General features: G+C 48.4%; 1 protein-coding gene across 1 annotated transcript; it reads right to left on the bottom strand.

Moving 5' to 3' along the window:
• Window positions 1-51: 51 nt before the first annotated feature.
• On the bottom strand, window positions 52-13,461 carry NCSTN (nicastrin). Its single transcript, XM_032204599.1, has 17 exons — window positions 13,372-13,461; window positions 12,710-12,814; window positions 11,159-11,282; window positions 10,534-10,652; window positions 9,343-9,488; window positions 9,006-9,156; window positions 8,428-8,537; window positions 7,448-7,600; window positions 5,944-6,048; window positions 5,680-5,757; window positions 5,361-5,530; window positions 4,019-4,121; window positions 3,650-3,745; window positions 3,071-3,158; window positions 2,785-2,936; window positions 2,256-2,468; window positions 52-748 (listed from the first exon to the last, which is right to left on the bottom strand). The coding sequence occupies exons 1-17, from the start codon at window positions 13,451-13,453 to the stop codon at window positions 626-628; spliced, it is 2,118 nt and encodes a 705-aa protein (XP_032060490.1). The 5' UTR covers window positions 13,454-13,461; the 3' UTR covers window positions 52-625.
• Window positions 13,462-13,533: the final 72 nt, after the last annotated feature.

Genomic DNA, 13,533 nt, shown 5'->3' with positions numbered 1-13,533 from the left:
GTTTTGGTCGTTTTGGCAGCAACTGAACACAATGCAGGCAATGGGTTAATTTGTAAGCGGAGATTTTTTTAATTAAACGGAACTATTTATATATATACAAAACCCAGAAAATATTGCACCATTAAAAAAAGGACATTTTACATCTAATCATCTGTTAAACACACCTTGCCCTCCCTGCATTGTAGTATATACACAGATTCACAGCAACTGTTGGACATGAACAGGCAACCCGTGCTATCAGACACCACGGAAATCTGCTGGTCCACACATATCCCAGAGAAAACACCTTTACCCTTTCCACCCTTGCCCTCCTTCAGGGAACATATCCATCACGTTGTTGTCTCGGTGGCACTCAGGACCAATCATCTCAAGTTGCTCAGATGTAAGGACAAATTAAAAACAAAAGGCTTTGGGAACTTCTCAGTCACGATTTCTTTTGGGCTTGGTCGGCACAGTTTTCTGGGAAAGTCTCTTACGTGTTGGGGCTCAGTCCCCAGAACCCAGGCGTGGAAGCTCTGGAGCAAACCATTTGTGTCCCTGCCCAGGGAGAGGGGCATTCCAGTGTAGTTTCGTCTTCGACAATTGCAATCCAAGGACTAAGACTTCTCAAACCCTGAGAGCATCTTCAGTAAGCCACAGCCCCAGGGTCCCGAGGGATGCTAAAAAGTACATCCGCTTTGGCGTTGATAAAATGTGTGGCGAGGAGGGAGAAGACCAGAATGGCAATGCCCACAACCAAAGTGATTATCTAGGAAGGGATGAGAAATACTTAGCATTGTCATAACAAAGACACACCTGCAGCATCTCACAGAATTTGTACCCAGTGGGGTCCCTGTCACAGAGACCAGCTCTCACTCCTGAGGCACTATGCACAGTAAAATAAAAACAAACCCTGAGGACCTTACAGTCTTAGACAAAAGGAACAGTGACTGCCAAGCAGGATCAAATCAGCTTTCTCTGCAGTTATCAATAGTGCACACAAATGTTTAGAGAAAAGGCAAGAAAGCTATGACTGATAACAGAGAATATATCACGTGTCAAAGTCACTGGAGTAGTCCACATAGTTTGCAAAGAATTTTAGCAAACTTAGACAAATTTAGATGCTTTGGCTACTCCTGAATGAATTGTCATATCCCCGAGTAAGGAACTGTAAATGCCTTCAACAAGCACAGCTCCTGGCAGAATCAACATCTGTCAATAACCTTTGCATAACTGAGATTACCTCCTGCTCATTGTGTTTCCCAGAGCTTAAGTGCCTGACCAGTCTAAGGCCTCACTGGGTTCCTTGCTGTCAACCCTTCTTGCACGTAGGATTACTGTTTCCAATTTCCCCTGGTTATCACAGAAGAGCCTCCATCCACTGGCCAGGCACTCCTGTGCTGCTCCAGCTCCCTCTACACATTTTCCATCAGCACTTCAAGGATGGCTGGGCTCAAAATGTGCATCTCAAAGTTACCACTACCCACCAGGTTGTGACACAGGGCAAGAGACACAGGCAGGACGCTATGCTTGCCTGACAGAGCTACAAAGGTCCAGTGCCACACAAATAAGTTACTTGTAGTGCAAATAACCATCAGAAAGATGCAACAATTGCCTGGGCTTGCATGGCCTTTGGGTGGTTTACTGCTGGAAATGATGACAAGAAGGCTGTGCGCTCCGGAGATGTCCTGGCAGGGCACACAACATCATTAACAGCTAACCAGAGGGCAGCCAGGCCCAAAGGGACCGCACACTTAACACGTGTTTTGCTGGCACTTCAGCTGCATCACACCCAGCTAAAGGCTGCTTTGAATCTGAGACACTGAACCAACACAGTTCTCACTTGTGAAGGCTTTTACAAAGGTTGTTTTTGTTCTGGCAAGAGGGGATTCAAACAGCAGCAAGGCTGATTCACTGGTCTGGCCTCCTGTACATGGGGAGAGGACTGAGAATCCCATTACTTGAATCTTTTATTCACAGACCTCAGCCTGCTCATGGGATTCTTGATTATTCTGTTCTGTCTCAGCCTCAGTGACTAGGTTACTACCCCCCAACTGGCTGGAGGTGGCAGGGTTATCACCAGTGATACACTCTGGGTTGTCCCATTTGCAAGGCGCAGAGCCTGGCTTCTTAGCTGGGAAGCTCACCTACGATAAGGGCACACGATCTAACAAACTGAACTGTTTCTCCAGCTGTCAGATTTTATTCAAAGACCTTTGGATTTGGCCTAGTCACATTTTTTTCCCTCTTTCTTTTTCACACAAGCACAAACTCACCTCTAGCTCCTTGCTGGCTACCAGAAATATCCGGGCGCGGATCTCCTTCCACCGACTCTCTGTCCATGTGGAATATTCTGTAGATCCCCATTGCCTCAGCTCAAAGGCAGGAGAGAGCGCTTTGGTTAGGTGAACAGTTGACCGAACACAGTAGGGGACTCGAGTTGTCGAGTTAGGGTCCAGAGAACCCTGCACCCAGGCATAATCATACAGCTGCAATGAAAACAGGGCAGTAAGAACCAGCAGAGCACTAGCAAATAACCAGACTATGCCCTTGTTCTGGAATCTTGCCTCTCGTTGGAAAGACATAGAGGGTTTTACAGAGGGTTCTCACTGCAAGGGGATCCTTTCACATAGTCCTCTGCCCTTGGGCTTCAAAATGCTTCCTTATTGAAGGAGTTGAATGAATTCTCCTACGTGTGATTATGGGAAGTGGAAAGCATTCCTAACTACCTTCCCTCAAAGGCAGAAAACCAGCAAACCAGACAACAGATGTGTTCTTGTCCCACCCCACTCTGACAGCACTTACTTCTTTCTCAGTGTTTGGTGCTTTATCAGGGTTCAAACACTCTTCCTTGGTGAGGTTAACAACAGTGCCTGTGAGGTTGGCCAGAACATACTGCACAAGGTAAGTGGTGTTCACAGGGCTGGAAACAGCGACATAGTGCTGGGGAACATCACCTGGAAGAGTCAGAGAAATGGGATTGACGGGGAGATTGCCAGAAGCAGACAGTGTTACTGTGGAGCTTTAGAAAGCTGCCAGGTAACATATGGGGTCAAACCCATCCCCATGTTCTTCCCTGTGTTGCTCTTACCAAGAATCCCTTTAAGGTCAGGCTTAATGATGGACTGAAACCAGGAATTGTTCATTTTAATCAGAAACCCATACAGCATTCGAGTAACCTGGAAAGAGATGGAAACTGGTTTATACAAAGAGGAGAGAGCAAAGCATCTTAATAGCTACACCTCTCAAAATTATTTCCACTCCAAGAACCAAGAGCACAGGAAAGGAGTCACAACTTTATATAATACAGGGCTGAGCTGTGAAAGCTGGGTTTGATTCCAGATCTGTTGACTCCTTAGCTGATCCCTGTGGCACCGATTGCCATTTCACCTATTCCCTCTTCTGCTTTGTGGAACAAGGATAAAGGAGCTCTGCTTGTAGAAGGCTCACGGAGCTTAATGTCTGACTTGAGACTGAGAGGCAAGGAACTAGAGAAAGGTGAAAAGTTTTTCATTCAGCCGTGGTGGGGAATGGGAGAAGGGGGGAGAGGCAAAGCCCTCATGGAAACAGACAGGACAGCATGCTGTGTAAACACATATAAACAGAGACAGAAGGGAAGTACGTGAGGGCTCATCATAGATGCCAGGGACTCAATTCCATCTGCTCGTACCGTTTTTGGATCTGCCTGAATAGCAGAGGTGTTGTTGGCTCCCCCTGCAAGCCGGTAGAGAGCACGGGCGACCACTGTGGCAACTTCTGCCAGGGACTGCAAAGGAAGAGCGCTCGGTGTTAATCAAGATAGGCAGACACAGCAAAACAAGGAAGAGCACGCCAGAACCTACACGTCCATTGAAATGCTTGCATCGTGCTAGCATCTGAGTGCCTTTTGCCGTTGTAACTGTACGAAGTACTCTCATTTCTTTCTGCCTTCTTTGAAAACAGCTTTCCCCCTCTCCCCGTGATCCCCCTTGTGATCTGTCCCCACCCAAAGCCCCACCCATCCCAGATACAGCAGCTAAAGAAAATGCAGAGTAAGAACCTTGGCTGTGTCTGTGACATACTCCAAGGTCTCCTCAGGGCTAAGCCCCTCAGGGTATTGCATCCGGATGTTCTCTGGAGTGTCGTACATGCTCTGGTAGTATCTGAAAAGAAGAAGGCAAACAGAGGTTGGGGAGGGGCAGAAAGAAACCACAGGGCATGGAATTCAATTCAGAGTGTGCCTAAAGCAAACAGTGGGAGCAGTCTCCTGGGAGCAGAGATATAGCCCTGCCAAAGCACTGCCCTGCCACACGCTCCTTAAACCATTTAATGAGGCTTTATAATTAACTTGGCCCTTCCACAGCTTCTCCCATCTGAGGATCTCCAAGCAATTTACAAGCTGTGATTAGCTTTCCAGTGGGCAACTGCCCAATCTATTAAATGGGTAGAGAAACTGAGGCAAGGACAGCCCGTGCAGAAGGTCTCATGGGAAGAGAGCTTTTAACGCACATCACGCTAGTGGATTTTATTAATGCCTTATCTTGAAGGCAGTGAAGAATTCCAAGTGAACTCTACGAGAGATTTACACCCAAGTGTCTGTAGCACACACAGCTGCACTGGGAATTGGGCTGAAAGCCCACTGCATGGGCTACGCATCTGATATTCCTAGACAATGTGGGACTGATCCCCCCAGTCTGAAGATGGTCACGCACCCAGGAGGTGTGCTCTTCTTTACCTCAGCTTTTCCTGCACCTTCAAAGCAGCACAGACAGAGCTGAAAGGAAAAAAAGGGAAGCTACTTCCCCTTTATTATGCCACAGATTCTCAGTAACAGTAAGGAAAGGTAGAAGATGAAGGCAAGGAGATAATCTGAAGAGTTTGGATGAAGCGGGGAGGCAAGAAGAGAAAGTGAAAAGGGGATGTCTGTCCTCTACCCCACATCCCCATTTCCAAAATTGAAGAGGAACAGGAGATCCCCAAGGAACATGCTGTATTAGGGTCATGTGGGGTGAATCAAAGTGCCCTTTTCCAATGCCTGGGGCTTTCTGCCATCACAAATAGAAAGCTATATTAAAAAAAAAAAAAAAAAGCATCTAGCTTCTGGAAGAACAGATGAGGCTTAGGCACGCTCAGTTGCCATTTGCTCACCTCTGGCTCCCAGCCAGCTGTGGGGAACATTTTCTGTACAAAACTGGATTTCTTTCGGTTGTCAGAATAATTATGTTGCGCTTGTTCAATTACATGGCACACGTTTGCTCCTCTGCTCCCCCCAGACTGCCGCTCTACATGTATGTTCGGCAGCACGCTCCTGGCAGAGGCGTTGCAGGAGCTCGGGCTGCCCTCTGCTGGCTCTGCTGCCTTTGGCCAAGGGCCAGCCTGTGCTGTCCACCTCGGAGGAGTACCTGTTCTGGAAGGCAGCCTGGTGGTCAGTTAGGACCACTCCGGGGATGTGCCGGGCCCGAAGGAAGCGCTGGAAGGAAGATGGGGGAAGAGGCTGCGAATATCCAGCTTCCTGCAAAGTTACATTTGCTCCCACGCTGCTATTACTCAGAATATCGAGCAGGTTTCTAACCTGGAAACGAGAAGAGAAAACAGCACTGTTCCGCTCTTCTTTTCAATATGCAATTTCTCTGGGTTGTTTAACATCCTGATCATTTGTAGCATGCCAAAGATCCCACAGCATTTTGGGTAGGTGAGCAACTACAGATTGCTTTCAATCACCTGTGTTTGGACAGATTCATTCATCCAAGAGACAGGGTCTGTATGCATCCATAAAACGGAGCCATTCCTTAGAGCCACCTGCAAGGGAAAAACAAAACAAAACACCATCTTAAGCACATCCTAGGACATCACGGAATCTTCTGGAGCAGGGAAGTCCAGATGAGGGAAAAAACAACAGAAGTAGCAGAAGGCTGGCTAGGAAAACTACAGCTAAATTATCACAGAAAAATAAGGAATTAAAAGGTCCCCTAACTTCTCTCTCACCTGATTCAACTCCACAAATGAATGAATGTTGTCCAAACGGAGAGGAAACTTGTCTTTTTCCATATCATACACCATTCGTGAACTGCCAATATAATCAAAGGTCTCCTGCAACAGAAAAAAAAAAATAAATCACACATGAAGAGCACATGGATAGCTGCCTGGCACAAACAGCAGCACTATTTGAGAAGCTGAGGTGGAAAAAAAAAAAAAAAAAAAAAAAGAAAACAGAATTCAAGGGCCAGCTACTGCACCAAGTATTTCTGAAGGTCTGCGTAGCCTTGCACACACCAAAGGAAATATTACATTGTGCCTGGACCCAGGGACAAAGGTATTGGAAGCAGGGATGTGGCAAAGGACAAAAAGGAAGGCAAACAGCAAAAACTCAGGGGACAGCTATTAGATGCCACAAGCAAGAAGGGCACAGAGACAAAGTGAGCTTATGCGAGTACCTACAACTCGCAAGGTACTGCAAGTAACAGCAGAGGGACGTTACTCCACCCTCCACTCTGGCACACGCCTTCCTCTTTGTTTTTGGGAGAGCAGAATAGGAGGTCAGGGAAGAGGGCAATCCTCCATTCCAGGAATTAAATACATGAATCTCTCCCGAAAGGAGGGATATCAGTTTCTCTGGAAAAAGTGGGATTGAAGGCAAGATGACAGAAACGAGTCTGTCAACAGAATTGCAAGAGGCTGAGCTTTGCTTAGGCATGAATAGATGCCCTGAAGAAGAGAATTTCCATGACAGAAAAGGACAGTGAAGTCAGCCAGCCACCAGACTTTCCTCTTGACTAATTTACAGCCAAGTCTTATCACTCCTCCTCCATCCTGGGAGCACGACAGAGAATGTCCATTCCATCGTGCTGTATGTTTGCCTCCCCAGGGAAATTCTGACTAGGGATGTATGTGCTGGGGAGGGTGAATGAAGGGAATCACATGGCCACAGCATGGGGCTGTGGGAGCCAGTTTCACAAAGCTGCACAAAAGAAGCCATCAATGTAGATGCCTTCAGGGGAACATCAGCTGTTGGCCATCAGTCCCTCCTCCACAAGCTTGTTCTGCTTTTCCACAGCTGCCAGCTTCAGTGCTGGGCTCTCAGAAATGAACTACATTTCGCTGCTGTCAACACATATATTTTTAATCTAGCTTTTTCTGGGCTTCATTTCAGGATTTAAAGCCTAGCCATTGCAATTCATCCTGAATGGGGGAGGCAGAGAACAGACAGATAGAGAGGAACCTTGGGAAGAGACAGGAGGGAAAGCAAAGTTTGAGTTATTCGACCAGAATGAACCGTGGGGCAGAACTGCCCCACTGGAAGCCCCATCTGCTGTTGTTATCCCAGTGCAATTAAGATCCTGTTCTCACTGGGGGAGCAGAGAGAACTATGGTGTGGGGATGCAGATAAACGACTGCACAAAGACTAGGAAAAAGTTCATTTGCAGGGAGCCAAGGGCTGATTTGCTATCTAGGAACAAGCCAAACGGTGGAGTGATGCTGCTGCTCTTACCCCTTGGAAGAAGGTGAACATTACATTTCTTTGTAGCAAATGAACATCTGATGCTTTATGAAGAGCTTCAGCAGCAGCCAAGTGGGTCACAAAAGAGGAGACGGCACTCTCTGCCCCGGGTGCAATGTTCCAGAAGAAGGAATGGCTGTCAATCTGCAAGCATGAACAGCAGGCATTAAGAATTCTGCAAACAGACAGACAAATACTGTAACAGGAAAGCAAATCTGTCACTCCTCTTATCCCACTCACCCTACTGATGAGGGAAGGGCCAAAGCACCGTGCCTAATGGAACTTCAAATACCAAATGAGTAATTTCTGTAGTCCTGAGGTCTCAGAGCACTGCCAACACCCTTCAGCCCTGACCTGAAAACTAATGCTATCAGGTGTGCTGCAGTTTCACTGTTAGCACCAACATGCAGCGTGTGCCTCCATGCTGGTGACAAAAAGGAGTTTTGAACTTGTATCTCTGAAGGGTGGAAAGTGACTGTAAAACAGACTGCTAGACGGGGAAGTAAATTTCTTTCTCAGCTCTGACATTGACTCACTGCTTGACACACACCAAAATTTCCATGTGATTCAGTCTCTCCCATCAATATAGACAAGCGAACCATGCTCTCTCTCCCTCTTCAACATGTTTCAAGCACGTGAAGTATTTTAGGAAAGCATGTCAGACACCATAACTATTTCTACTCGTCTGGTTCCGTAAAGACTTCCCATCACCGAAAGAAATGCTGAAAAAAGTCTCACATAGGGATACAGACAGAAACAAAACCCACATGTCCTTTTATTGAAACAATATGCAAACCCACTAACTAAAAGGCTCCTAGAAACACGATAGCCAGTCAGATCTAAAAGGTCTGGAACATGGGAAGAAATTAAAATATGTAAGGGGAGTATATTCTCATAAGACCCAAAACTCATATCTTCCCAGAATCCTTCCAGCCACCCTCTCTGCAAAGCAATATTAAGGAGATACCTACTCGTGTAGCGACAATGATAACTTCCTTCTCACGATCGACTTTTCCAGAGGAATTGATAGGTTGCAAGGTGCTCCACACATTGTAATCAAGAAGCGGATCACATACGGTCTCTAGGAAGCAGAAGCAACATTGCTTGAGTTGAGACTACAGCAGAGATAAGTGAGAAATGATCCCTCTGGTCAGCTGAAGCTCACCAGTGGCACTATCACAAGAGCAAACTTCTGCCCATCTGGGGGAAAGTCTTGGCTCCAGCAAAGTCACCAACAAAACATTCACCAGGACCAGGATTTTGATTCAGGTACACACAGCCTATTGCAGTAGTGATATCAGAGCCATTCTCAATGATCTACGTAGCAGGTAGTAGGTGTCTTTCTCAGCCAGCATCTCTACATATTTTCCAAACTGATGGCAAACATACCCCCAAATTCCTTCCCACTTGAATTGTTTATTTTGAAAAGGCTCAGCCAGGAAGCAAGCCTTTGAGGAAACTTTATAATTTTCTCTCTTTTGCAAAACTGTATTTCTCTAGGATTTTTACCACCAGACTTATCAAGACAAGGAGAGACGAATCTGCTCACCTGGGTTAATGCTGAACGTGTTTTGGATGGAGTTGCGTCTCATGCATGTAACAGTGCTGGTGACAGCATGCATGTGGGAAAAAAGCTGCATGGCACATAGAGGGTACTCAGGGCCAGATCCATCACGAGGGACATTATGGTCTTGATAACACTGGACAGAAATAAAAATTACCACAAAACTTAGCGTTTTTCTAATAGCGTGGTGAGTTGCCTATAAAATTGGACCAGAAGTTTTTACTGTAGATTTTGACTTCTAAGCTGAGTTACCTCAACTTCTGCCCCCCTTCCTGAGCTGGGTGGCAGTTCCCCTCTCCCACTCGTTGAGGAAGTTAAGTACCTGCTTAATAACTTGAGTCTCGTTGGCATCTTCAAGTAGAAAAATAGGGAAGTCAAAATCCTCATATGAAATCCCACTCCCCAGAGGATTCCACACAGTCGTATTGCAGTGCGCATATTGAGGGCCATAATCTTTGGAATAGACACCTGGAAACAGAAAGAAATGGGCAAATCTGAGCCTGTGAGAGAGTAACAGCCTGCAGGAAAGGTAGGGCCTGCTGAGAAAATAGCAGCAAATACTGAATGAGCACCATTATGGGCTAGGGAACCAGCTGACAAAGCTTAGAGATGGAGCTGGTCACTGCATGCGGCAGAGTGGCAGAGACTGAGCACTGTGCCACGCAGGGAGAGTAAGAAACGTGCATGCTCGAAGCCATCACATGCCAGGAGGCTGGCAGGAGCACTCAGCGAGCATTTATCACATGCTGAGAGAGCGGAGGAGGCACACAGAGAAACATTATACTTCAAAAGGAGGAACATACAAACCGGCATTTTCTGAGCTCATCATGTGCTGGAAGTACCCCTAAGGCATCCATAATGTGCCAATTGTTTTAACACCTAGATACTGTGCAAACAACACGAAGGCAGAGACACAACAAATGCCAGCACACCAATCGTATCTCAGGAGTTTACACTGCATCCTTCACGGCTGAGAAGGAAGTTTTGTGCAAACCACAGAAGGTAGTTTCTCCCCAGAAATTGAAAGATAGTAAACTTGCTGCATGAAAAAACAGCGAAATGAAAACCTAACGGAAACCTCCTGGGGAATCCATGGAGGCAGAATGGATCGAAAAAAGTAACTGGCCTAAAGAGAGAGGTTAACACATGCTCCATGCAATCTACAGAAATGGAATGAGCAGGTGTGGAAAAAGTACAAGTTTCACACCTGAAAGAAAAAGATGTTGCAGCAAACCTTGGCCAGGCTTAACACTTAGTGACTTAACACTGTTTTAGCCAGCTTATCCAACAGTCTTCCCTCAAACATCAGTCCCAGCCCTTGCTTGGAACTGATGAGGTTCCAGATCAGACCAGTTACTTCAAAAGGAATTATCGAGCATGTTATCTCGGGCACAATTTTGACACAAAAGTGAAGCTACAATTTCACGTGGCCTCTACAATCCCTGCTTTGACCTTACAACGTAAAGGAACTCCTCCTCCTCCCAGCAAGAAAAAAGACTTCACATTTCCTTACCAAACCCGTCATTGGGGCACTTCAAACCAGGAGAGAACCCCTGGGGAGGGTTAGGTTTGGCAATGGACACGGCAAGGCCTGACACTCGGGAGGTTCCCTTCAGCTGCATCAGCACCTTCCTGGAACAGAGAAAGGAATGAAATTGTGAATTCGCTAACAAAGGGTTACAATCCATGAAATGCCACTGCTGACATACTACACGAGCACGTGGTTATGCTTATGATCAGAATAATCAATGCATTGATTCATCTTCTGCTCATCTTCTCTGAAGCACATAAGACGGCGACAAACAGAAAATTTCAACCACTTCTTTCCTGCTCTGCCCAGGAGATGCGACAAACGTTAGCCACTTTGTTTAATAAACTACAGGCACAGCTACAGCAATGAACGTGGTGTAAGAAAATACACAGTGCAGAAGAGCTCTTCTCACAACCAAACTATCTATTTATTTATAAATAATTCCAGGCAGTAAAACACCACGAAAACATACACGTTCCACCCTCATTGTGCTTCAGAGCAGTGCAGTCAGGGACAATTTTGCCATCTCTCACTTGAAAAATTAGATTGCTTGTCCCAGAATTGGTCTTCTGGGCACTCCTGGGGAAGATAAGTGCTGATGACTGACCTGTTGAAAAGGTTCCCGTCCAGCAGTATCATGTAGGGTGGGTGCGGGCCATCAGCAAGCACCCAGTTGAGGTCCTCCTCCTTCTCAACCACGTGGATCACTCCCGTGTCCCCGCTGATGGAGGCTGCAGAAAGAGAAAGCGCCCTTGGTGTCTCACCGTGACCCCTTCACACCCCAACAACCCCAAAACAGGAGGGCTGCATGGCTAAGAGAGCTGTCAGAAGAGGCTGGGAGGAAGCAATATGGTAAAGTGGCACCATTTTGCTGGAATAGGACAGAATGGTTTTTAGAAAAAAAAAAAAGTGAACAGCACAGTTCAAGAAGTAACAGAAATAAGCACCCAAGCCTTGAAAACATCTTTTGTTTAAGCCTGCTAAAGCACTGAAGGAACTTCAGCTATCTGAGCATTACAAGTCTCCTGTGACCGGAGGAAATTAGGCATGACCCAGGAGGAAACGGAGGCCCAGAGACAGAAAATCGTGCAGAGAAGACAGGACCCAAGTTGAGGACTACAGTCACGGAAGCAGCTTTGTGCTGACCATCATCAAAGGTTGCATATTCCAAAATGGAGAGCTCAAGGACAGCTCCACTTGAGGCCCAGAGGAGCATGAGGTGACAGAGAAGGCAGCACAGGGGACTAGCAGCCTGGCAGGTCCATCTGCCTGTCATTTCACCCCATCCCAAGAAAACAAAGCCCTCTCCTAAGTCTCTACTGATAAAAACAACCCCCACAGCTAGGGAAAACAGTTGTTGCTACTCACTGCCCGCGGCTGGGACAGCACTGGGACAGGATTGGGTGCTGGTGTCTGCACTACCACCAGGCTCACATCAGAGGGCAGAAGAGCCAGGGAGCCCACACCCTGTGCTATCGGGCAGGCTGAGTGCAGCTGTGCTGCCCTGCAGTGGCAGCTGACAGCCTCTGCTGCAGGGAGTGGCTCGCTAAGGAAACAAAACTCAATCACAAATTAACAAATCCCTGACTCAGAGGTTGCCCTTTCTGTAAGGAGCGCTGTTTGAATTGGGCTCCCTCATCTTCCTCCTTGTTCTCAGCAGCCAAGCAGCCCTACCTCCTGCATCTTCACAGCACAAAACCCAGACAAAGGTAACAAGCACTGTGCAAGCAGCTAAACCAAACCCTCCAGGCCCTTCATGTGGCACTTTGTCAGTACTTCACTCCCTGCCTGTTTCTCTAGGAGGCTGTAAATTTGTCAGGGCTCACAGCTTTGCCTCCTACCTGGGGTGCTGGCTGGGCAAGGAGCAGCCTGCGGGGTGAACTGGCTTTACCCTGCACACGACCACCTGCATGTGCTGAAAATGTTGCTCTGCCTAGTCCTGGGTTTTCCAGGGCGAGGAAACGCAGACTTCCTAAGGTCTCTACCCCTCAATTTAGCTGAACCAGGTCAGCATTACTGGAGTAGGACTGGAAAAGACAGCAAGCAGTGCTAGGAACACAGACGGTGCTGAACAAGGCAGCTCAGCAGCGTTGTACCCTGTTCCTCAGTGCACACCCGCCCCCCGGGAGCAGCTTTGGGGCTCTGTGGCTGTACTCACACTGGCAGCCGATCTGGTGAGTGGCGTTCAGGAGGCGAACGCACGGCGCCGTCTTGTTGAGGGGGATGTAGATCTTCCTCTCCACGGAGTTCCCGTGGCAGGAGCCTGGTGAAGAAGACAAAGCCCAACGTCAGCGAGGTGCAAACCAGGGGACCCCAACACATCCAAATGCTCCCCCCAGCTAAAGGGGGGGAGATGCAGCCCTGCCCAGCTTGGAGGGGACGGCTGGGGGCTGCCAGGGCCCCACCTCCTGGGGGGGACCCCAGATTCCGGGGCAGGGGCTAAACCCCAGATTCTAGGCAGGGAGTCAGATCCTTGGGGTGGGAGGGGGAAGGAGAAGAACCTCAGATCCTTGGGGGGGGGGGGCAGGAGGGTGACACGACCCGAGGGGTCACCCCGGATCCTAGGGGGGAGGGGAACACGACAGGGGGTAGAGGGAACCCCAAATCCCCAGTGGGGGGGGAGAAACGATGGAGGCGGATAGGACCCCAGATCCCGGGGAGGGAACGGGAGGACGGACGGGACCCCAGATCCCAGACAGGGAGACGCGGGGGGGGACCCCAAATCCCAGGAGGGAGGAGCAGGAACCCCAAAGCCCTTTAGGGGAGGGGGGACCCAACCCAGCTCAGCCCAGCTCGGCCCCGTCTCCCCAGCAGCCTCACCCGCCGCCAGCACGGCGAGAAGCAGCCCCCGCAGCGCCCCGCACCAGGCCGGCAGCCGAGGGCTCCCCGCAGCGGCCGCCATCCCCCGCCTGCTCCGAGCCCTCCCCGCCTCCGCCGCCGCCATCTTCCCGGCTCTTCCGCTTCCTGCGGCGCGGCCGGAAG

The sequence above is a fragment of the Aythya fuligula genome, chromosome 28 (assembly GCF_009819795.1).
Source record: "Aythya fuligula isolate bAytFul2 chromosome 28, bAytFul2.pri, whole genome shotgun sequence".
Taxonomy (NCBI): Eukaryota; Metazoa; Chordata; class Aves; order Anseriformes; family Anatidae; genus Aythya; species Aythya fuligula.
Note: the sequence above shows the minus strand (reverse complement) of the source record. Positions and strands in the feature narration are given on the sequence as shown.

Bases quoted from the DNA above. Each gene is read 5' to 3' on its own strand.
- NCSTN (XM_032204599.1), bottom strand. From the start codon at position 13,453: ATGGCGGCCGCTGCGGGGAGCCCTCGGCTGCCGGCCTGGTGCGGGGCG. The intron at 8,538-9,005 runs GTGAGCAGATTC...TCTGCTTCCTAG, and splicing joins CACGTTCAGCATTAACCCAG to AGACCGTATGTGATCCGCTT. The intron at 5,531-5,679 runs GTGATTGAAAGC...TCTCGTTTCCAG, and splicing joins ATGAATCTGTCCAAACACAG to GTTAGAAACCTGCTCGATAT.